Source organism: Vombatus ursinus, unplaced genomic scaffold, assembly GCF_900497805.2.
Source record: "Vombatus ursinus unplaced genomic scaffold, bare-nosed wombat genome assembly UNPS02014794.1, whole genome shotgun sequence".
NCBI classification, from domain to species: Eukaryota; Metazoa; Chordata; class Mammalia; order Diprotodontia; family Vombatidae; genus Vombatus; species Vombatus ursinus.
Genome location: NW_020954572.1, coordinates 27,877,873 through 27,904,174, shown reverse-complemented (window position 1 = coordinate 27,904,174; position 26,302 = coordinate 27,877,873). Strand labels below are relative to the sequence as shown.

Genomic DNA, 26,302 nt, shown 5'->3' with positions numbered 1-26,302 from the left:
CCTTCTAAGACCCAATCTTGGGTCATATTTGCACTCAAGAAAATTTCTACTCACACTCGCAGACCATGAGTTAAGGATGAAACACTGGAGTTAAGTGTATACATTACATACGTTTATTAGTGAAATGCCAGATGTTCAATTCTATGGACATAAACTATATAGTAGATAATTTAGAACAGGGTTCATTTAAAGTCAACTTAAATTAAGTGAGACTTGATTTAGTGTACCAAGTTAAAGAAAAGATATTCACATGACAAAATCATGAATTATGTAAAAACATGCAATTGGGTATTAATCAATCAATAAACATTTATTAAGTGCTTACTATGTTCCAGGCACTGTGCTAAGCACTACAGACACAGAAAGAGGTACAGTCCTTGTCTTCAAGAAGCTCACAATCTAATGAGACAACAAACAACTATATACAAATAAGCTATAAATAAGACAAAGTTGTTCAGTCGTTCTTTAGTCATATCCGACTTTTAGTGACCCCATTTGGGGTTTTCTTGCCAAAGATACTGGAGTGGTTTGCCATTTCCTTCTCCAGTTCATTTTACAGATGAGGAATTGAGGCAAACAGAGTTAAGTGACTTGCCCAAGGTCAAAAAGCTATTAAGTGTCTGAGGCTGGATTTGAACTCACAAAGATGAGTCTTCCTGACCCCAGGCCTGGCACTCTATCCACTGAGCTACCTCATTGCCCCCAAAATAAGATAAATGGGAAATAATTAAAAGAAAGGCTAGAATTGAGAGGAATCAGAAAAGGGTTCCTGTAGAAGATGGGATTTTAGTTGGTACTTAAAGGAAACCAGGGAAGCCAATATGTAGAGATGAGGAGAAAGAACATTCCAGGCATGGGGGACAGGTAGAGAAAATGCCCAGAACCAAGAGAACCAAGAATATTACATATGTTTTTCAAGAGAAACCAAGAGGGTCTTTCTTATGGAACAGGCAGGAGGGCAGTGTCCATGGATCAAAGAATACACAGCAGAGAGTAAGATATAAGAAAACTGGAAAGTTAAGAGGGTTATCCATTGAGAACTAAGTAATTTGTTGTTGTTCAGTCATTTTTGAGTCCTAACTCTTTGTGACCCCCACTATATCCACTATATCACTTAGCTGACCTAAGCACTATTAATCATATAATCATAAGTTTGGGAGAGACCTAGAGATTACTTAGCACCTAACCTTGTATTTGTTTATCTAGACTTCAAACAGTAGAAACTACCTTGTCTTTCTAAATATTTTAAGGTACTAAACAAGAAAATTATTCAAATGACAGGAACAGTGGAATTCTATACTAAAGAAATAATCAACTAATACATTTCTTTGATTTGTTGAATTTTCTTTTCAACAGTCTCAGGTAAGTATTATGTCAGAAAATATACCCCCTTGTGAAAACACCTTTTCACAAAAAAAAAATCTATATTTAACAAAGGAGACTAGGTCATAAGAAGATGCAGGCAGAATGCATGAACTAGAATAGGAAAAAATAAAATCTATCCAGAATTTCGAAAGGCTTGAAAAAAGACCAGGACCATGTTAAACTCAGTTTGTTTTCAATATGTAAAAGGATATAATGCAGAGTGTTCAGACTAGGATTCGCTCTTCCTTACACAGTAAGTTACATTTACCTAAAAAGAGTTTATGGTACCCTGTACTCAGGATTACAGATGAGGAAAAGTGGCTTGGGACACTGTACTCAAGCCCTTCATCCTCCTCAACCAATGCTTCATGAAGACAAATCTTTATATATGGTTTTTCATGTTTCAGTGAAACATGAAGCTGTAGGTATTTTTTGAATAATTTTTCCTCCAATTTAAAAGAAGAGAAAACTGACATAGAAAGTAAGTGATTTGTCCAGGATCAAGCACCACATTCATAGATCCTGTGTAAGAAATAAATTCATATGTGTTAGTTAGTCTTACTTATAGTCATTATTTAATTCTAAGAGTACATCCAGGACTGACAGATCTGGGAATCTTGCAAACCACAATTCAGGAAGTTGGACTTTTAGGGAAGAGTGAATTTTAGGGGAAACAATTGTAACATATTGTTAGTAAGAAGAAATTCAACGGGATACACAGATGCCATAGGAAGAAAACATGGAGGAAAATAATAATTCGTAAGAGGCAGACAACAGACTGATGAGATGGAATAGGTTCAGTCAAGAGCTTGCCATTTTAAAATGTAATGAGTCCAGGTTTACTTAAGAATAGTGAGTAAAGGCCAAAATATCAAGAAACATACAAAAGGAAGGCTCTCCAAGGACCTACTTCTGAGTAGATCAGTTGGAAAATTAATAGAGATGTGATAGGTCAGAAATAAAAGTAGTACAATAGATCAGTTCCATGCATGGGCACAAGTAGATCCACCCCTGGGGAGAGCACACAAATTGGGGAGACAGGCTACATATGAACATGGTTTTGACAGAATAAGGGAGCCCAGTCTCTAAAGACTTAGAGACACAGATACCTATGGATAATCGTACTGGATACATATAAGAATTATCATAATTGGTTTACATGATCCGGCAGCAGTTTATTTTCAGGCAGATCTTACATCATCTGTTTCATCATACATATTTCATCCTAGCATCTAAAACACACAGAGCTGACACAACCTCAATGAAGCTGCACCTGGGATTGAAAATTACATTGGTCAGCTGTCCAATTCTTCCTGTTCTGAGTCCAGGATCAATACCAAAAAAGCATTTCTTATGCCAAGGGACCAGGTTTAATGTCCAATATCTTGGGAACCGCCAAGGCTGAAGACAAGCTGTGCAGTTTGGGAGAGCCAGAAGCAATCTGTATAGGGCTCAGTGCCTGGTACCCAGTGCCAAGTCTGAGACCTGGTGCCAAATCCTGGAACTGTCCTGTGACTTCTTTTCATGAGGAACTCTTCATGTTTGCCTATCCCTAAATCAGGTCCCCAAAGGCACTTTTCCAAGTTAAGAAAGAAAAACAGAGTTATAGAGTTAAATCCCTCCTTTCCTCATCCCCAAAGCAACCTTTTACAATGCAAACATTGAAAATAATTTGGAAGCTTGACCAGTCACCATGTTTATGATATAATGCTGCAACTGAAAAGTCAATCATAGCTCATTTAACCACTGCCAAATTTGATAGGACACCCTATCCTGAAATGTGTCACTGTGATGCCTATGCCCATTTAAGCTCCTGCCTAGGAGGGAGAGCATGCACAATTAATTTAACAATGATTTTAACATCATGTTTTTCTTTATTGGGTATTTTCCCTTGCATTTGATAAGTTTATGATAAAAAATAATATGGTTAATTCTGGAATATTCATGCTAATAGGAAAGACAACTGAAATCCACAGATAACAAAGAAATGCAATTTTAGTCACAGTTTAAACCTAACATCTATCTTTTCTCTTTTGAATCCTTTTGATGATTTGTCATAATTTTTCCCTTCTCTTTCCACCTTTTATTTGAAAGGAGCTAATAATCAGAAAAATGACTGGAGCAAGAAACAACAGAAGTAGAACCAAGAGGCATACCTCAATCACTTACTAGATTACTAGCCCCTTAGTACTCTTGAGGTGATGACAGGTTTTCCTAATCCCATGTCTAGGGAAACACGGGTAAGGAAGAAGAGACTGGGCAAGATGACAGACAAAAACAATACTTCAAGAGAGCTCAAACTCCATTTGCTTAGATATTTAAAAGGATAGCTAATGGAAGCATAAGATGTGATAACTGGAATGGAAATCACAAAAAGACTATTTAGTGTAACCCACTCAACTTACAAAGGAAGGAACTGTGACTTATCTAGGCTAAATATTCAGCCCAAGGTTACACTGCTAGTTAGTGGCAAAACCAATAGTAGAAGCTAGGTCTTCTAACTCCCCTTCTAGTGCTCCTCTTAATATATATGCTGGGAAACTAGATCTGAAAGGAAATCAGGAAGTATGGGTCCCTAACCAATCAGTAGGTATAGACCAAACTTCTCAGATCAGCACTCAAAATTTATAAAAACATATCCTTGGAAAACAACTAGAAGATATCCATAAACAAGAAGTTTTATTTCACCACTTCACAAAGAGTCATTGTAGTTAATTGATCTATATTCTATAATTCTGGTGTTTAAAATAATTTGAGATTAGTGTTAATGTTTTCTGTTGGTTTTGTTAGAGGGAGACAAATGGATAACACCTAAATTTTACATCCAATAAAAGAGCTGGCAGACTAGCCCCTAGACTGGACTATTACAAAGCAATGAAGCCCGGATGTTTTTAAGAGAATAGAATGTCGGAAGATCATAAATGAAAAGAATATCAGAAAGGCCAAATTTCCATCTTCCCCAGGTCCTCAAAAACAATGGAAAGCAAATCCTTCCCACATATTTTGTGCTCAATTGACAAATCTGTAAAAGACTAATGTAGTGTAAGCTGCCATCAAGAGTAAATCATTTTTCATTCTCTTCAGTTACCATTCCCTTCCCAGATGTGTTTCTGAACTTCAGTACCATGTCTTTAATGCAGTCTCATGCTGAAACTTCCCTCAGCAACTGGGGCTTCCTTACCCTGTAATATCCATCTGAACTCCCAGCCCCCAGCTTGAATTGGTGAGTTCCTCTTGGGGCCTCCATTATAAAGAGGGGCCAAGGCTAGACAATCTTCATTCCCCTCTCGTCTTGTTTCTGACTTTCCAGACTTCAAAACTGTTCCTCTGCATGAGTACCATTACTCCCTTCCCCTGCTCACCTACTTTCCATTTCCTTTTGTGTGCTGTCTTCCCCTATTAGAATGTATGCATCTCAAGAGCAGGGATTGTCTTTCCTTTTGCTTATATTTGTATCCTCAGCACTTAGCACAGTGCCTGGCACATAGTAAGTACTCAATAAATATTTGCTGCCTTGCCCTGGTAACAACTGGTAATGATGACAAAAGGCTAGAATAGTCCATTTGATGGGGTTGTGGAAAGTCAGACACACTAACGCACTGTTATGGAGCTAGGAATTGATGCAATCATTCAGGAAAGCAATTTGGAATTACACTAAGTGACTAAAATGTCTATAATTTCTGACCCTGAAATTCTACTGCTAAAGCATATACTCCAAAGATGTTAATGATAAAAAAAAAGGTCTTATATAGAGCAAAATATTTACAGTAGCACTTGTTGTAGTAGTAAAGAATGGGAATCAATGAGGGTTCCTCTTAATTGAAGGACGGCTAAACAAAATTACTGTACATGAATATAATGGAATTATTACTGTTTTACAAGAAATGAGGAATATGAAAAATAGGGAGAGGTATGAGAAGAGATATGAATTCATGCAAAGGGATATAAGCAGAACCAGGAAGACAATATGCACATTAACTTCACAATATAAATAGAAAGAATAAGAATAAAACAACAATAAAATTTGAAACTGAATGCTGTGTAATTTTAATGACCGAGTACGGCTCCAAAGAGAATATAAGACTATACCTCCCTCCCTTCTTAGTAAAGGTAAGGGACTACAGATATAGTAAACTGAATATAATGTTGAATGTGGTTGATGTGTTGCTAAACCTTTTTTTCTCTTTGTCTTTTTAAAAGTTTATTTATTATGTGGCTCTCTCTAGAAGAAGAAGGAGGAAAGGATACTGGTAAATGTAGGTGATAACAGAAAGATATGAATAAAAACGTAATTCAAAAACCAAATCATTAGGATTTCATTGGTCTGACTTTAGCTACATAATGAAATTCTCTTCAATAATTTAGCCCTATGATAAGGAGGAGGGAACCACAATATACATGCATCTTACATATGCTATTCTCTCAATGAAGAACAAAAATGTGATGACAGACTGGCTGCAGTGGAATTAGAGTTCAAAGAAAAGAAGTTAGTAAGTTGCTTGCACAAGACTATCGAAGTAAAAGCAAGATATCCTTCAATACCCCTTACTGATTAGCAGTCTTTTCTTCAAGAAAAGAAATTAGAACCAATAGAATGCCTTCTAAACACAATTTACAAATGATTACTTTGCATTACTTTTTTAAAAGCACAGAACTAGACGGATCATTTTCATGTACCAACAAGTTACCTATGAACAAAATTAATCCACGTGATAATTTAATCATGATGTTTTATTACTAATAAGCTCTTACAGGAGAAAGTTACTTAGAAATTGGTTATTTTTTGAATAACCATCCTAAAGACTTCCTTCCAGTTTTCTTGGTCCTTCTGCATTCCACATGAATTACAGCACCATAATCTTTGGCATTCATTTCATACAATCACTGCAAAATAATTGACAAAATTTGAAATATTGCAAGTGATTCCTAAGCTTCTTCAGCTTCTTTTCAAAGAGTTTAAAATTTTTAACAGACGTATTTCCTACAAAAACCTTAGTGCCAATTTTTAAAGAAAGAGGTAACAGCAACAAGAGAGATTTTTAAATTTATGTTAAACTTACAAACTTCAATCTGTTACAAATAAGTGTATAAAATGAAAATGAATCTAAATGTTTTTAATATTCAAAGGATTAAAAACTGCAATTCAATCTTTTTCTTAGAACAAATTAAGATTAAGAAGAATTATAGCTTTTCTAGACTCTTTTTTCTATAATTACTCAATTATTCATTTGAATATGTAAGACCTCAATGGCAATTTTTGCACCATAGTTCCATAAATGGGTTTAACTGTAAAAGCCTGATTACACAGTGTCTCCCATAAAAGCAATATATTTCTGATATTTATGTCTCTAAAATATCTTATAGTAAAATTAATATTTCTACACAGGAAAAGAAGCAGCTATTTAGTCCTGGACAACTTGATAACATCTCTTTCAACTTATAGTTATAATTGTCATGTATGAACTTCCAAAGCAGAAGTTGTCAAGATTTAACATTAGCATTAATTTATGTCATAATTGACTGTTACTATAAAGATAATGGCAAAGCATCCATTTCATCAGACAGCATGTATCGAAAGTGAAATTTCACCTTAATTACCACGAATCTGTCCATTTTTAATTAAATTGATCAGTAATGTATTATCTTTTTTAGACTTGGAAGGCTGTTATTATCACAAAGCTCAAACTGTCAACGTGCTACAACTCTTTTCTCCAAAATGATCAAGTGTAAAATTTTTAAGCAATGTAATCAATAATATTATATCTAATTTGAGACCCATCAAAAATACTACATTAAAAATTTTATATCCGGTTTCACCGCACTATGAAAATGACATTCTGAAAACTCCAGGTTTAAAGTTAATGTGATGGAGACCAAAGAGTATAATAGAAAGAACAATTTATTTGTAAACAAAGAGGGTAGGTTTGAATCTTACCTTTACTACTTATTAAATGTGTGACCTTGGGAAACTCTCCTAATTTCTCTAGATCTCAGTTTCCTCATCTGAAAAAATGAAGAATTTGAAGCTAGATGATCTCTAAGGTTTAGCTCACCTCTAAATTATATGATCCTTTTTTACTTTGGTGCAGCATTTGATACTGCTAGTCATCCCTCTCCTAGATCATGTTCTATGAGTATCGCTTGAAGATACTGGGGATGTTTAACAGAGAAGATGCAAGGGGGCCCCAGTACCTGCCTTCAAGTATTCAAAGGGCTGCTACATGAAAAAGGTATCATTACATTTATTTCTCTTGGCTCCAAATGGCAGGAGTAAGGGCAGGAAGCTGCATAAAGGAAGATCTACGTTCATGCAGGGAAAATCTTTCAAACATTTGGGGCTATCCAGCAGTGGAATGAGCTACCTCAGGAGGTAGTAGAATCCCCTTATTAGAAGAACATGGGAGCACAGATATAAATTCAGAAAGGACCTTGGGAGTCATCTAATACCCTCATTTTTCAGAAAAGGAAGAATCTTGGGTATAATTTAATAACAACAACAATAATAATAGCAATATAATAATAAAATGTACACTGATCATAAAAATATCAAGAAGCAAATTGAGAATCACTGGCATCCCGAAATCAAAGCTGAAAAGGAAAAACATATTTAAAGCAATAAATCCCTAAATGTACACTTTCAAATCTATAAAACAGACCACAATAGATTTGGAAAGTATCCTAATGAGAATACAATAAATCAAACTAAATAAAAGGCCCATTAACCAAAGGCAGCTACAGAAAGATGATATTCACCAAAAGGGAGGAAGAAGATTGATTAATATTCTCAGAACACACAATAATTAGGTTAAAAAAAACCCATAGAAACACTTTTGGAACAAATAGATATCACTTCATTGGACAATAGGCAAGTATACAACACTGAATTTTTTCTAATGTGACTACAAGTAGTTTACCTCCAGGAAAAGTCTATAAAACTGCTAAGCTCCAAAAATGAAATCAAAAGGCCATTGATGGGAAACATTTACATGAACTTAGCCAATATCCCTTCAACAAAGAAGTATTAAATAAATAGCTGAGACATATGGATTTGTTGGGAACACAGAGAACAAGAAATTACAGAAGAGTTATCTTGAATGAGTCCAGAGACTGTGATCAATGTAGAATATACAAAAAACCATGGAAAATGTGCAACATGTTACTGCAGCATTTAAAAATTTAGTGCCAACTGAATACCTAGCAAGATATGACCTGCTAGCTGAATTGTGGATCAGTTGTTTGCTATCTTTCAAGGGCTGAGAGACAACAAACCCCTATGTTACACATAAAGACCTCAAAATATCTTGCAGAAATCAACCTAGAAACCGTACTGGAACTGCAATATGATCACAGACTGAACTACTGCTCATAATCACTCAGACATAACATTGATTCATAAAAGCTTTAGAAAAATGTTTTAATACATGTGGGCAAACCAGATCTTTGTAATCTCCAAAAGCTTTCAAAATGTAGAACCTTAGCCAAGATCAAAATTATATGGGAACAGGATGAGGGACATATCATCCCTATTGTCTCATCTGCTACTGGAGTTGAACTAAAGATGCTTTCAATGAACCTAGAGAGGTTTACATCCTAGTACTTTTATTCAAGGGACAGCTAGACGGCTCAATGGATAGAGCACTGGGCAGTCAGGAAGACTTGAGTTTAAATCCAGCCTCTGACACTTACTAGCTGTGTGATCTTGGGCAAGACACATAACCTCTGTTTGCCTTAATCCACTGGAGAAGGAAATGGCAAGCCACTCCTATAGCTTTGCTAAGAACACCCCATAGACAGTATGGTCCATGGAGTCATGAAGATTAAGACATGACTGAACAACAAAAATTTTTTCTTCAACTATTTTGGTCACCCGTGAAATACCAAGCACAAAAGAATAGTTGGCTAGCAACCTGTCTCAGGACCTATCTGAACCCCGCTGAAAAATATAAGAACAGTAATAATAATAATAATAACCCATTCACAAAACACTCTAAAATTTGAAAAGGACTTTTCTCACAACAGTCCTACAAGGTAGTACAATTATAACTACTCACATTTTACAAATGAGGAAACTTAGGTGCTGACAGGGTGACTTGTCTCCACAATTGGAGTTAGTTAAGTTTCTGGGGCAGCATTTTAAGCTAGGTCTTCTGACTCCAAGTGAAACACACTATCCACTACATCACAAGCTATTTTTTTTATTTAATAGAAAAAGACTTTTACATGCTGCATTCTCTTATTCCTTCACCTTTAGTATCTAATATAAATATTTAGGCTAATAAGATTCTGAAGTTCAGAATACAGATTAGTAAATTACAATAAAGTGGTGACCAGCCCCTTACATTACCCTTTTGCAAAGTACCCAGCCAGCCTTATATCCACACAATTAGAAATCAACAAATATTTATTAAATGCCTATGTGAAAAGCACTTTGCTAGGCAAAGTGGTACAAAGACAAAAAAATTAGTTGATCTAAAGGAATTTACATTCTATGAGGGAAATACAGGTAAACAGGTGTGTGTGTGTGTGTGTGTGTGTGTGTGTGTGTGTGTCGGCTGAGAGTAGGGTCTAAATTCATCTCAGTGTGCAGTATGGAAATTACCTCCATTGATGCAAATCAGCAATTTGTCCGTAACATATCTTACAGAGCTATCTATGGCACTGAGATATTAAGTAACGTGCCATGTTCACCAAAAGCTTTCTAGTATGGGACAAAGACAGGACTTGAATCCAGGCCTGATTCCAAAACCAGTCATCAATCCACTATACCACACTGTTTCCCTAAACCAACACATACATGGCAATTTTAGGGAAGGAGAAAGCACTAAGGGAATCAGAAAAATTTTCCTAGGGGTATGGTACACAAACTGAATTATTATGGAAGCTAGGATTTTAAGAATGATAGGGAAGGAAGAAGAGTATTTTAGGTATAAGTGATAGTCTGTGCAATGGGAGAAAGGCAGGAGATGGAGTGCAGAGTTTGGGGAACACTGAAGTAGGCCAGTTTGGCTACAATGCAGAGTAAATGAAGGGAAACAATGTATAATAAACCTGAGAAGGACAGCTGAAACCAGACTAAGAAGAAATATTGATGTCAAGCTAAAGGGCTTGCACTTTTTCCTGGAATTAAGGACTTACTGAAGTTTTCTGAGTAGAGACAATATCAAATTTATGGTTTCCAAAGATTATTTTAGCGGCTATGTGGAGGATGGTTTGAAAAAGGGAGGGGCTAGAAGCCAAGTGTCTAATTAGAAGGCTAATGCAATGCTTTCTGTTAATGATCATTATGGTAAAAGTTGTTACTCTTTCTCAGACAAGAACAAGTAAATAAAAATACAGGTATTAATACTTTAAAAAAGAAATTCTAAATATAAATTTTAAAAGATGTATATTCTTTCACTTGTTATTTGAACCAAATCCTCAGTGAATACTATGCTTTGATTCAGTAACATAAAAATGAATATATAAAGGCTTCATTAATTGCTCAGAGCAGGCCTGTAAAATTCTCATGACAATGAGTCACTGGCCATAGCTGCTAGGTGACAGGTTTCTGCAGAGCAAGAACATCCCATGTAATGTCACTAAAGAGCAGAACAAAAAGTGGACCTCAAGCAAGTCACTTCACATTTCCTGCACTCAGTTTTCTCATATGTAAAATGATGAGGATTTGACCAGATAGATGACTTCTTAACTCTCAGTGTAAAATCTCTGATCCTATGATATCAACAGCCTGCCATCAATTCAACTGAGTTTAATATACAGTTATCAAATACTGAGTATATGCTAGGGTACCTTCTACAAAGTCATAGGTTATGCCTTAAATATCATTAGCATCGGCCGAAATTTCCCCTAAATAAAGGGGCACTGCTTATGTAAAAGAAAAACTGAAAGTCAGGACTTTCTCCCTGAGACTTCACAAAGCTCTTGATTTTGTAACCTTCTAATAAACTTAGGGAATTATTGTATATTACAGCTATCTTTGTCGTCTTATTTGCCTATTAATTCATAAACTATCATCTCCTCAGTGCTTTCTCGCTGTTCTGCATTCAGCAAATGTTTAATAAATGTTTACTGCAGTTTTTGCTGACTAAAAAATGTCAAGGATAGATAAAGAAGAAAAACATTAGCTGCAGTCAATGATAGAGAATATCAATGACAATGAAGGATTATATATCCTGACACCTAAGCATTCCGTTAATTATGTTCACTGGGCTAGATAAACAGCAACAATACATTCAATTCAACAGACATTTATTAAGCACCTAAAATATACTGGGGAGATAGAAAGATAAGTAAGACAGTCACTACCCTTGTGGAGCTTACAATTTATTAGGAGGGGTACTACAACCCAACAAACATTTATTAAGTATTTACTAAGCACAGGTAACTATAATACAAAATAGAACAAGATAAATAAATAACAAAGGTGCAATGTATTAATACAAGTCCCGGGAAAGAAATGCCATTTCTTATTGGTGAAAACTTATACTCTCTCTTAATTTCTTATGAATAACAGGAGTGAAAAATGAGAAAATAATAGCTATCTCAAATCTTGTACGTAATCAACAAATAATCTAAATCATGCCTTTAAAGTCTTACATACAAAATTCATTTAAATTTAAGGCCTATATGATAAATTATGACAAAAGTTATAGGCTATATCTTTATGCTACAAACAATAAAAAAGGTCTTCACAGTTGCCCTTATTCACAAGCAAATAAAATTCCTTGCAAAATACCTTTTGCATTTCAGTAGATCTTAAACTACACATGACTTTACCCTCTTTCTATTGATAGAGTGTGGTATAACTGGTTAGAAACCATACCTTAACGGATTTCAAAAGTTCATAGAGATCTTCAACCTCATCACCTTCGCATCTGGTATACATTCGTCCAGTCTCCACACTGGTACCTTTGATGGTTTGACGATATAGTGGGAGACCCATTGCTTCAGCAAACAGTTCAATGGCCTGATGTCCCACTGTCTGATACATGTAACTATCCAGTTCATCTGATCCCACTGCAGAAAATAAAATAGAAACGCTCAATTAAAGAAAATCAAAAGGAAGGTGGAACTGAAGACTCGACTAGGGTACTAAAATACTCCAACATCAACTGTGATGGGATATGAAACTGAAAAGGAATGCTGTATGCATCTTTACATTATGAAAGGAAATCTTACACATCAATCTCCAGTGACTATTACTACATGAAGTAATGCAAAGCAGCTAAACTGTGGGGCCAGCAAGCAATATCCCTGAGGACAACCTCAGCCTTGCTCTGAGGTTGCCTGTAGGCAGTACATAGAGGCAGAACCTCTGGGCTGTTATTTTAGGCTTGGTCCCATTATACTGCTATTTGCAGGGCTAGTTATTCACAGGGAAGAAAAAGAAAGAGAGCTTCATGAGAACTTTTGCCAATGAAGCAATGAATGCAGTTGCTGAGATGTGGATTTTCTGGGTATACTCCACTGTATGTGTGTTCCTCTTTTTCATCTGTGTCTCTGGAGAAATTTTAAGTGCTAGACAATGCTGGGAGCTGCCTGAGATCTTTAGTACAGAGTCCAAAGACACCATGATAATGCTGTCATTAGAATTACATTAGAGTGCAAGTCCTGTGTAGGCAGGGATCACTTCACATTCTTTACACTTACACCCCCAGCAGCCTGCACAGCATCTGGCACATAGGATGTGCTGAACAATTACTGATTAAGTCAACAATGACACTTTGGCACTACCTCCTGGGCACTTCCCTAGCATCCTCAGGATGTACCATGGAACACTGAGAGTGACTTTCAATTCATCCATGTGCCAACCATGTTTCCTACTGATTTGCGTATACACACACACACACACAGACACACAGACACACACACACACACACACACACACACTATTAAATATAACAAATGTTCTAACAGGAAATGAGTATGTGTGTATGTGCATATATACATATATATACACATACATACATATACACATACATGTATATATATAAATATATATATATATAAATTATATATCTTGAGAGTCTCAAAAGAGTGTTTATATTCCCTTAAATTATTTTCTCAGTTTAGCTTCTTTTTCCAATTCAAATTCATACTGTTTTAATGGATTTTGGATCATTAAAGGGCTTCTTCCAAAATATATGGCATTACAGAACCATAGAGTTACAAGGAATCCTCAAGATCATCGAGGTCCAATTCCCCCCATCTACCTACCTATTTTACACATGAGAAAAAAAAACTGAGAGATATGGGCCCTGCCATAAGATGTCAACTGACTTGCCCAAGGTCACACAGTTAGTAAATGAAAAAGGTATGTCATGTGATTTTCTATCCACTGCTCTTACCATTACTCAACTATCTCATAACTGACATAAAATATCTGGTAAGTTAATTTTTGAGATTACTAATATGAATTCCAATAAAAATATATATACAGCTTTACTATTAACAGAGCTTGAAATTACACAGGCATATATGACTTATTATACTATGAGCGAAGACCACTACTAGTCTAACAAACAAATTCAACAAACATTTATTTAATGTTTACTATTTGCAATCAGTGAGAAGCACTAGGGATACAAAGATGAAAATCAACACAGTCCTTTAAAGAAAAGAACTTACAATCTAAGAGGGAGAACACAGACACAATTCAGATACAAGCAAGCAAAAAATAAGACTAAATATGGTAAGGGTAAAAGAGAACTCCAGCAAAAGTACTTTAAGAAAATATAAGGAGGGAGAGAGATCACTTACTTTTTAAAAATAATTTTATTTTCCCCCCAATTACATGTAAAAACAATTTTTAACATTCATTAAGTTTTGAGTTCCAAGTTCTATCCCTCTCTCCCCTTAAGATGGTAAGTAATCTGATGTAGATTATATGTGTGTAATCATGTAAAATGCTTCCATATTAGTCATTTTGTGTAAGAAGACACAAAATAAAAGACAGAAGGGGAGAGAGACAGAGAGAGACAGAGATAGCAAGACAGAGAGAGAGAAAGGAAGGAAGGAAGAAAGAAAGAAAGAGAAAAACTGTATGCTTCAGTTTGTATTCAGACAACATCAGTTCTTTCTCTGGAGGTGGATGGCATTTTTCATCATGAGTCCTTTGGGACTGTCTTGGATCATTATATTACTGAGAACAGCTAAGTCATTCACAGTTGTTCATTGTACAATACTGCTGTAAGTGTGTACAATGTTCTCTTGGTTCTGCTCACTTTACTCTCTATCAGTTCATGTAGGTCTTTCCAGGTTTTTCTGAAATCACCCTGCTCATTATTTCTTATGGCACAACAATATCCCATTATAATCATATATCACAACTTCTTTGACCATTCGCCAATTGTTGGGCATCTCTTCAATTTCCAATTCTTAGCCACTAGAAAAAGAGCTGTTACAAATATTTTTGTACAAATAGGTCTTCCCCCCTCCCCCCCCCCTTTTTTTTTTATCACTTTGGGATAGTAGTGGTATTGCTGGATCAAAGGGTATGCACAATTTTATAGCCCTTTGAGCATAGTTCCAAACTGCTCTCCAGAATAGCTGGACCAGTTCACAACTCTACCAACAGTGTATGAGTGTCTCAGTTTTCCCCTCCAACATTTATCATTTTCATTTTCTGTCATATTAGCCAATCTGATAGGTTTGAGGTGGTACCTCAGAGTTGTTTTAATTTGCATTTGAGAGATCACTTTCTGGGAAACAAAGAAGACTTCGAGGGCTTCAACAGAAAATTGAAGGAAGTTAACTTTGAACAGAGTGAAAGAAATATATTTCAGGCATAGAAAATTGGATAGATGAAAGCACAGGCAAAAAAAAAAAGCAGAGCAAAATGGAGAATAGTTAGCACTCTAATTTAGCTGGAATGCAGAATGAATGAAAGGGAATAATGTGAAATAAGACTAAAAAAAAGGTTTGTTGAAATGAGCCTGTGGCAGGCTGCAAATGCCAGATTACGAGATTTGGATTTTATCCTTTATCTTTAGACTGTAGACCCAGATTCATTGTATGGGGTCCCTTGACAGATATACAAATTCATAAATAATCAAACATATCTTCTACAGACTAAATATTTTTCACATATACATATATATGTACACTTTTACCAAATGTATGAAGATATTATTGTGATTAAAAAACTATAAACTAATTTAAAAGCATCAGTAAATTCATAGCAGTTTTCCCCTCATTACATATTTTCTTAATCAATAGATACTAATAGTACAACTATTATGTGAAAGTCAGCAATTTTTTTTATATTAAAAGGATGTCATCATATTGAAAAAGGTTGTGAACCACTGCTATTGTCAATAGGTTAGATTTAGGGATGTATCTTAATGATTGCATTATGGATTAACAAGCAGATATTCAAAATGACAGAATTATTCCTGATGCAATGTAAGCAGGTCTACAAGTGTTATTAGAAAATGGGAAATGCCACATTAGTGCAAGAACTCTAATGACAGAAATTGAAAACTGACCTTCTAAATATATATGAAGTCCAGGTCACATGATAAATTGGTGTTGATACTATAGAGAAACATAGTACTTCATTTCTGGGTGGGCATTCAATATGTATTTGCTGATTTCATTTGATACTCAAAGATTCTGAAGATTTATAGAACAAAGAGAAAATCTAAAAATGCATCAGTGTGTGAGGCATCATCCTCAAAAATGTGAAGCCAGTGGCAAATGTTTTAAACATCTGTATCCATAAGCAATAATTTTCATATATCAAATTTCATTATCAATTTACCATAAATCAATTTTCATTATCAAAAAATATTAAGTTACTGAAAAGTATTTATGTATTTCACTGATCCATCCTTTTTATAGCAAAACAATTCCAAATGTGCCACTTTACTGACACCACACAAGTTTAAATAGTTTACAAGCTTTCCACAAAATGTGAAAAGTCATACAAACAGAATTCAAAAATTAGGACCCCATGACCACCAATGATTAGAATCAGCACTATTTGCCAACTCCCTTTTTTCTCAATAATCAAATTACATGTGCACAATGAATTGAGTTACACAAATATGTCTAACATAGTTTTATAGTCTCTATTTTGGATTTTAAAAATTAATCTTGATAACAAGCCCATAAACCAAAAGTCTAAAATACTCAAAGACCTAAAGAAAATATAATAAGCCTCTTACTCTCCTTTGTAAGATTTACATTTGAATTTTTATTTGTAAAATACTCTGAGTGCACAACAATAAACCTACAAATATAATTGTCTTCTCTCCATTTCATATGGTAAAATGATGTTAAAAAAAATAAGTGGGAGAGAGTTTAGATTTTGTTTAGAGCTTCTGAATCCATAAAGTTCAAGTTTTAGGTTACTCCATTATTATAAATTCCTTACACTGTAATTCCTATTCTAAATGGAAGAACAAGATATATTCACCCCTACTTCACATGACACCTAAAAATATACTTATCTTTTAAGGCAGAGTTATATGAATTCATACAAGGAACTTTGAGTTGTTGGGGGAAAAAAATCTAGATGTTAGCATAATAGCTTTTTTAACTTGGTAAGAACACAATTTCTTTTAATGTTCCATCTAGTCCCTGACTATCATGTTACTTTATTAATTGAGGCTTTGAAGACAATAGTTAGTACGAGATCAAATAAAAACGAAAAGGATCCACTGTTGCCTGGAGCACCTCAATTAACTTGCCACAAAATGTCCTACCACAGACTTAATAGGATTGTTTTATGAATGTTATGACAAGAGTCCACATTATTGATGAGAATAAAGTCATTTCCACACTAACTCTTGAGAACTCAGCTATGTGAATTCACTCCAATTGCTCTGACTCTGTGGCCATCTCTACTCCTTACTCTTTATTATGCTCCATGCAGAACTTACTTAGCAAGAAAGAAGCCAGGCAATTATCCACTGTATCTTTTATTCTCTAACAAACCGCGTTTTCTTTCTTAGATTAAATCAAAACTAGCTGAATCCTTATCCATACTTTATAATTTTATATACATATTTTATCCTCTGTTTGAATGTGTATAGTCTGACTTAAAAAATTTTATCTTGGTAATAGTATATATTCCTTAACTTCTCCCTTTACTTCTTGCCAGCTTTAAAAATCAGCTTTCCTTTTATCCTACCTCGAATGCTCCTGAGGCACAAGAAAATAAGAGATCATATGCTAGAGACATGATATAATACATACATAAATTTTTCCATGTGGGGAAAAACATTGTAAAGTATCTGTATCTTTAAATGATAATCTCTATCTCTAGCTTGAAAAATACAATTGACTAATCAGGCCATAAATAGCACATGGATTTCCTTGTTTGACAAACAGTAGAAATGAAGGAAAATCTGACTTGTGTTTTTAACATACGAGTTACAGTAACAGTTTTTGTCCATCTGCAGTCAATCTAGGCTTCTCAATTCTACCTCCACAACACCTCTCACATCAGCCTCCTTTCTACTCCTACAAGCACCACCCTCATTCAGGCTTTCTTTACTTCTCAGAAGGACTAGTACAACAGGCTTCTTTCTAACTGATCTTCTTGCCTTCAATTTTCTCTCCCATCTACCCTCTACACAGCTGCCAAATTAAAGTTCCTAAATTACAGGTCTGATCATGTCACTTTGCTCAAGAAGCTTCAATAGTTCCCTGCTGGATCTCTGTTAAACTACAAACAGATCTATTTGGCACGTAAATCTTCAGTCCTCCCAAAGTATACACTTTGTCTATTGACTTATCTGTTTCATTTTTGTCTTTGCATCCCCAACCCCTAGCATAGTACCTGGCACCTGGTAAACAATTAATAAATGTTTGCCAAATGAATGAATGAACCATTTCACACTTCCACTATAGAACCATCTCTCCTCAAAGTCTGAAGAATGACAACACTTGTCCCGAGACTATGATACAAAATAATTCTCCCCAAGACTCGATTGGAGAAGGTCAAGCTCCTAGATTTTTCCTCTGCAGTCTTCCAGACCCTAAAATAATGTAACAGGTCTGGAAAGTTGCCCCTAGCCCAAGAAGTGTACTTTCTTTATTTATATATAATGTAAATATTTCATTTTTCCCATTCATGTTCCAGAAGTTATCCCAAAAGTCTTAATGCAGTTTTAAGTGTTAATAGCTGCACTAAGATTTTTGGGACACCCTGTATTTTTGTCCAAATAGATATTTGTCCACTGTATATTTGTCCGTATAATTCTTTCTATAGTTCAAAGATTGTACCCATCAAATCTGTTCTGCATAGCCTTCAATATTAATTAAGGATTTTTTTTTAGTGATAATTTATTATTCTGGAGATAATGATGAAAGTTCAAATCAACTCCTATGTTCATTGGTTGCCTATTTTCATATCTGGCTCCCTAAAGCTATGAGCCTCTTTATATCTTCCTGCTTCCTATCACTCTGTTAACTTTTTTTTTGTTCTATTAAGGTATTTCTCAGCTTCCGCCTCCCACTTACCATTGACCATTTAATACTAAAATTCATATACTTTTTTCAAATAGTTTCATATAATATTCTTGTAAAAACTTAATGAAACTTAAAAAAATAGAAATCTAAAATAAACTAGGTGCTAGAAAAAAAGACAGCTTTATTACATACCATTTTTAAACCTAAAAATACTTGTGAATTGCTTCCCCTCACTTCAAGGCAGACTTGAAGATCAATAGCAACAAAATTAAAAAATATTATATTTTTTTCCTGGTTTGAGTCAGGACCTGAATGTCATCTCTAAATCTAGAGGAGCCTGGGCTTGGAGAAATAGTTATTATCAATTCCCAAAGCCCCTCAGTAACAACATGTCCTCTCACAATGACACCTCTGCTAAGTCCGTTAGTTATTGTCTACCTTCTTACATAATTTCCAGCACCACCCAAAAAAAAAGGTGATATTGGACTAAAAATTTCAACCAATGTTCAGTCATTCTAGCACTATCTCAAGGTGACTCATTATTTATTCATTCAACCAAAGGCATTCATTAAGTTCTACCACATGCGAAGCACTATCTACCATATATTATGGAAAATAGAAGAGTGCTGAACTTAGATTCAAAGGACCTGGATTAAAATTCTGGCTCAGTTATTTACTAGTTGTGTGCCCCTGGGCATATCAATTTACTTTTACGGGTCTCTGTTTTCTCTAAATCCTATGAAGTTATAATCCCTAATTTGAAGGAACCCATACTATAGTTGAGGCACAAAAATATACATAACAAATCAGAAAACAAATCAAATCAATATAAGCAAGAAAATGATACATGGTACCAATTGAATACATGACTCCTAAGGGAATATTAAAAAAAGAAAAAGATCATCCTAGAAGTAGAGTTAATCAAGAAAGCTTCTTTAAAAAGGAGAGCCTTGAATTAATCCTTTAAGTGTCAGATTTGTATTTCAAGGGAGGAGGGACACAGTTAAAGATGACGTGTAGGGATGGAGCTAATTAAAACTTCTATATCAGAAAGTAGTGAGAGATGGAGTTGGAGAGATGTTCTTTTTCCCTTCCTATTACCTTATGAATATCATTCACTAGGTGGGTTGGTGAAATTAAAAACACTCGCTTTTGCAATTTTTTTTTAAACAGCTCAGAGAAGACTTCTTGTTGTGGAGCAAATTGAAGCAAAAAGCTAAAATGAGTTTGGGGATTACTATTACATCTCATTTACCTACTTGACAATACTCTGCTATCCCACATAAAAAACGATCACATTCCATTCCATATTGTTGACTAATAAAACTAAGTGGTGATTACCATTTATGCCATTTTCGAGTGATAATCTAGATTTGTTTTGAATAATTAAAAAAATAAACAATGCTATAATTTTACCTTGGTTTTTAGCTGGTCTTAGATTTGCTAAAGCAACAATCTGATGGCCAGCAGCAACACATTGCATCATATTATAGCAGCTGTCCTTCCCACCACTGAGGAAAAAAAAAAAGGTAATAGTTATACAATAGGGTTACTACAAAAATAATTAAAACTAAGTATAGCAAAAATATTTAGCTTAATTTTTCATACTTTTTCAGTGATTGTACCTGAATTAGAATGAATTTTAAAAAACATGCAATTTCCAAATTATATACAATCTAAGCACTTGAATTTGGACGATTAAGGCTAATAGAAACATACGAAATAATTCACAATCATTAATTTCTAAAAATACCCAAGATTTCAGATTCTAAACTAAATCTGGTAGGTGTTTTATTTATGTCAATAGTCTTATTTAATGTACAAAATGTCTGATAAACAAATGTCTTGATTTTTTAAAATTTTAACTAAATATTTGTCACATAGGCTCCTTAAGTAAAATTTCCCTTGAAAAGTTAAAAAACCAAAATAGCCCCAAACCAGAAAATCAAAACTTTTCATCTCACCACAGTAAAACCCAACAACTGACAGCCATTAAGGATGAAAGGACAGAGTGAAATATTAGGTGTCCCAAAAGTATTGGTGCAGTTTTAAGCTATTAAAGCTTAAATACAAGGATATCCTGTACTTGAGAACTAGCAAAAGACAGTGCTCATTTACTCTAAATTGACGCTACTTGATCCTGATGATCTGTAAAAATTGGAATCTAAACACTATCAAGAGTTAGATTAGCTGCTAGAGCCCTATAAGTCAGGAAGCCTTGGGTTCAGATCTGATACTAGCTGTTTGAAGAGAAAATGAGCAAGTCCCTCTACCTCACTGAGTCTCGGTTTCCTCAGCTATAAAATGGGGATAATCATACCAGTAGTGCCTACTTCATTAGGCAATTGTAAAGTTAAAGAGGATCATGTATGTAAAGCACTTTCCAAACTTTAAAACACTATATAGGTATCAACTATTGTTGCTAATGTTTCTATTTCCACACCACTAAAGAGCAGGCTGGAGTCCATTGCCCTGATAATATAGTGTATGGACCTTGTTCATTTCAGTTCCAACCCCACCCCTGGCTCCTACCGTAGTCAAACACAAATCATTGTGCCCAGGCAATTGGGCAGAAAACATATACCAGAGTAGCAATCTGGAAGGTTGCAGGAAGGGAGGCATTTTTCTATCCTCCTCTATATTGACCTATTCTTCTGGTCACTGATTCTCTCTCACTCTTCTATTTCCTTTATTTTTCTCTCTCTTCACTGTTTCACCCACCCACTCATGATTGCCAGTATGCCCACGACATGATGGGGGTAAAGAGGGTGTGGACTCTTGACCTAGTCTTTAGCCCCATTCTCACTTATGAGAATGCTTGAGATGAGTCTGTAGATCAGAGGCTATACAACCAAATAGAACCTACCCTATACATCCTTGTTGCAAAACATCATGATCTTTGTATGTATGTTTTAAATAACAAAGGTTAGGAGACAGCTAGGTGGTGCAGTGGATAGAGCACAGGCCCTGGATTCAGGAGGACCTAAGTTCAAATCTGGCCTCAGACACACAACGCTTACTAGCCGTGTGAACCTGGGCAAGTCACTTAACCCCATTGCCCAGCATAAAAAAAAAAATAACCCACTAGTCAGGTTATCAGAAAGATTGATAATAGAATAACTCAATTAGCTTTCCACTTTTAAACAGCTATAATCAATCAATAAATAAATAAACATGTATTAAGTACCAGGCACTATGCTAAGGCACTGTGTCAGACACTACTAAAAGCTAACCTAGCAGCAAAGGGCATTTCATCAAGAAATAAAACTATATCCAGGACAAAAAAAGTTAGTTAACCTTTTGTCTATTACCAAAGTGACAGTACTTCATCTTTAAATTCCAAATAAATATTCAGTAAAGAAATGTAATCTAACAATTCATCTGAAATATGGAGCTCTATCATTTCAGTCCAGGGGACAAAGTCTTATTTCAAATGGTTTCCTTGTAACCCAACAGTTTTACTGTGTAAGTGTTTGAAGCAGATTTTCTAATAGTACCTTAATATTTATATGGCACTTTATAGTTACAAAGCAGTTTACATAATCTTATTTGGACTTCCTCAAAACCCTGTAAGATAAGGTGGGTACTGCATTACTATCTCCATTTTACAGATGAGAAATATTAAATGATCTGCCAAAATTCATATAACTAGTAAAATGGCAGAGACAGAGACAGTGCCTGAACCCAAGTCTTTTGGCTCTAAGTTCAAAGTTGTCTATATTACACCACATTGCTCTTATTGTAACACATATACAATATAAATACCACGTGATGGAAATTGCATTGCCCAGAATATTTGTATCGTGTTACAATTAAATTTAAATTTGTATATTATTTTGTCTAATACATAATCAGAACTATAATATAAAAACCACAATGGAATAATGTTAAAACATAATAACATAATAGTACTTAGAATATAAAAATATACATTTTTATCAAAATACATTAAAAATGTAAATTTGTTATAGAAATTAGTATTAATACAGTGTATATTATCTTTAGCATCAATTATAAGTTTGTATTTAAAGTGTATTATATGTGGTAATAACCCTTTTTTATGTCTGTGCCCTATAATGATGCTATTCTACCAATATTCAGAGCAAAATTTCATTTTAAATGAAATTACTTTGTATTATGTTTTCAGAAAGCTGATTTCTTTTATCCCCTAAGTAAAGAATAAAGAATAAAGCAATGTCTGGTCATGGTTCCAAATTATGGCTCTCTAGCTCATCAGGGATTAAAAATAATAAAATGTGTTTGGCATAATATCAATGGAATAGTTAAATATCTTATCTTGAAAAAAAACAATCATTTTAATTCCATAACCTAAAGGCAGATCTCTACCCAAACATGTTTTCATATGCCCCTGTGGAATCTAACCAACTCTACAGAAGTAGAACAGGGAGAAAATCTGAATTCCAAGTTTAAAGGGGTCAGATCAAAATTGGCTGAAGTGGGGGCAACTAGGTGGTACAGTGGATAAAGCACTGGCCCTGGAATCAGGAGGACCTGAGTTCAAATCCAGCCTCAGACACATAACACTTACTAGCTGTGTGACCCTGGGCAAGTCACTTAACCCTCCTGCCTAGAAAAATTGTCTTGATTAGAAGACAAACTAGCCACAATTTTGCACTACCAGCAATTTAAAGTATATCAATCTCATCTCCCTGGCCTTGAATTTACTATTTAAGTGTTACGATTTTTATAATTTGTTACAATAAAGCAAAAAACCCACAAAGTTACAAAAGAACACTGAGATTAAAAACTAAGAAAAAAAAGTGAGGTAATACAGTTAAAACATTGACAAAGTAACAGCATAATTAGTTTGTATTCTGGAAGAACTTTAGCTTCTTGAAGCTTGCTTTGTCTAGAATTTAAATTTTTGATCATATTGCTTAGACAGCAAAGCAAGCAAATCACACTTTAGAACTTTTAAGAGGTAATACAAAATATCTATATTTAAAAGTTACTATATCAACTTTTAAGCCGTAGTGGAACACATGGAATGACTACACATGGAAGGGATTGATAAAGTTAATTGTCATAATATATAATTACCAAAGTAAAAATCTGTGTCTTATTTGGAAAATAGCCAAGGTGATACAATAGGATAAACATCAATCTTGGGAAACAGTTTAATATGAAACTCCCCATTTTGATGAGTAAAAAAATGTCTGGGCAATCAAAAGACTAGATGTTCAATTTATGACTTGTTTCAATAGACTTTCAATAAAACTTCCCATTTTTTGTACAATCATGGAAATTGAAATGCTGAAAGCCTACAAAGATTGTCTGGTTCCTCCTTCTGCCTTTTAACTGATTTAATAACAACTAAATCTTCTGAGACAAAAAGAGTTATCCACTCATTTTTTAATGAGATTGTTCCAATTGTTAATCACTGGAATGCTCCTTTGCTCCATTTCAGACCTATTTCCTTTTACTCACTCCTCTGCAGAAATGGAGAACCAAGAAGTGACCTCCATCTCATACTTTCAAAGAGTTATTCCATTCACTGTTTTTTATCCTTGTATCAAGCTAAAAAATCTCAAATTTAACAGCTGTAGAATTGAATTAAATCATTTTTCTTGCTTTTCCACTAAGATAATGGAAGCAAATGTTTATACCTACCTTTATAAGTACTCAGTACCTTACATACTATTACAACTTACAAATTAAAGAAATCAAAAGGACTCATATGACACAAAATTCAGAGTTCCAAGGGATCCTGAAGATCATCTAGTATAACCCTATAGTTAAAGAGGAAACTGAGGCAGAGAGAGGTTAAGACTTGCCCATGGACACTCAAGGAGTAATGAAGTCTGGAGAGATTTGAATGTAGAAAGATATTCTGATGCAAAGCCCAAGGCTCTTTCTACTTTACCATTATGCCCAGTTGATCTGCTGGATAAGCAAATAGCTCAGTGTTCCACTTCAATCCTACAAATTTCTAAGGCATTTCTTTGTAAAATGGTATTGGTGTGCTGCATGTTTCCAAATTTCATATTAATACTAGAATCGGTATGTCTAAGAATACCTAACGGAAATGCCTTTTTGCTACCTTTGGCTCTATAGCTAACATTTACAATGCACTTATTATGTGTCAGGTGCTTTACAATAATCACATTTGATCTGCACAGCAAGCCTGAGAAGTAGGTGCTATGATTATCCCCATTTTACAGATGAGATAACCGAAGCAAACAGAAGTTAAGTGACTTGCCCAGGGTCACACAGCTAGTAAACTGTCCGAGGCTGGATTTGAATTCGGGTCTTTCTGACTCCAGGCCCCCCCTTAGCCTCTATCCATTCCACCACCTAGCTGGCCCCAAGAGGATGGGAATAGGGGAGGGGCAGGGAGTGGGGTTTGTGACGGCAGAAAGATTTAGAGAGGAGGAAAAGGAAGGCAGGGGAGAAGGGGGAGAGGAGCGCGCAAGGAAGGGGCACTGAGCTAAAGGAGCAGAAATTAACCGGAGGGAGGCGGGACCACGGAGGGTAGGGAAGCCAGGGGCGCGGAAGCCCCAGCCGGACACTAAGACTCCGCCTCTTCCGGTCGTCGGCGAAGCCGCAGCTTCGGCCTCGGATCCCGACACGGCACCGGGCCTCTCTCTCTCTCGGTGTAGATAAAGATAGACACCAGGCCCCTGGGCGGCGGAGGCGGTCGCTTTCTCCCCACAAGCAGGGAGGAGGAAGGCCGCGGCGGGGGCCATGTTACCTGATCAGAGCCGCGACCCTCATGTCAGGGTCCCCAGCGTGCACGCGGACGCGTGCGGGCAGGGCAAGATTGGAAACTCGCGCCGCCGCTTCCGCCTCGGGGGAGGGGCCTTGGCGCCCAACTTCGCGGCGAGGACCCGCTGCTGTGGCGTTCCCTGCACCGCCTGCTCGGAAACACCGGCGACCACCGCGTCCCTGCGGGGCACCTGCTCGCTGGGGCTTCCGGGACACTGAGTAGGACGATTTAGGCCCTTTGTCGCCGAGGTTGGCGTCCACCGTCCCGGAAGAGGATTTTTTTTTTCTTCAGGCGCGCTGTAGTCACCTAAATAAGGGCAAAGAAGCTCCCCAAGAAAGGGCGAAGCCTGTAAATTTAGAAGCTAGGTTAGCGCTGGGACTCCGGAGATCTTTTGGAGAAAGTTGCTGGGTCAAAACCCATGGTTGACTTTTATTTTACTGTTGTTTTTTTTTTAAATGCATGTGGTAGTATAGTAATCTAAACATAGGTAGAAATATTTCCTCCTCCATTTCACTTCACTTCTTTTACCACTTTTTTCTCCTTACCCCCCCCATGTTTTTTTTTTCCCCAAAGAAGAGTATGGAACTGATTTCAACCGTTCCTCCACCCCATTCCATTATAATTTATGTGAGTGGTGAGGCAGACAGATTAATAGGATCATAGATTTAGAGGGAGTTGGTACATAAGGCCGTGTAATCCAGCTCCCTCGGTTTACTGTCAGTCAGCACTTACTAAGCTCCTACTGTGTGTCAAGCACTTTGGTGAATGCTGGGGATACAAAGAAAGGCAAGA

The 26,302-nt window shown here is 35.8% G+C and overlaps 1 protein-coding gene across 3 annotated transcripts in view; it reads right to left on the bottom strand.

The window, feature by feature from the left end:
• DPH6 (diphthamine biosynthesis 6) overlaps nt 1–25,584 on the bottom strand; it is a 464,350-nt gene extending 438,766 nt beyond the window's left edge. For all 3 annotated transcript variants that reach the window (XM_027870019.1, XM_027870020.1, XM_027870021.1), the window contains exons 1-3: nt 25,496–25,584; nt 20,200–20,294; nt 12,188–12,381 (exon numbers count right to left, since the gene is read on the bottom strand). In XM_027870019.1, coding sequence (XP_027725820.1) covers nt 12,188–12,381; nt 20,200–20,294; nt 25,496–25,518 — 312 coding nt within the window. In that variant the 5' untranslated portion in view covers nt 25,519–25,584. The remainder of the gene's footprint in view (nt 1–12,187; nt 12,382–20,199; nt 20,295–25,495) is intronic.
• Between the last annotated feature and the right edge of the window lie 718 nt (nt 25,585–26,302).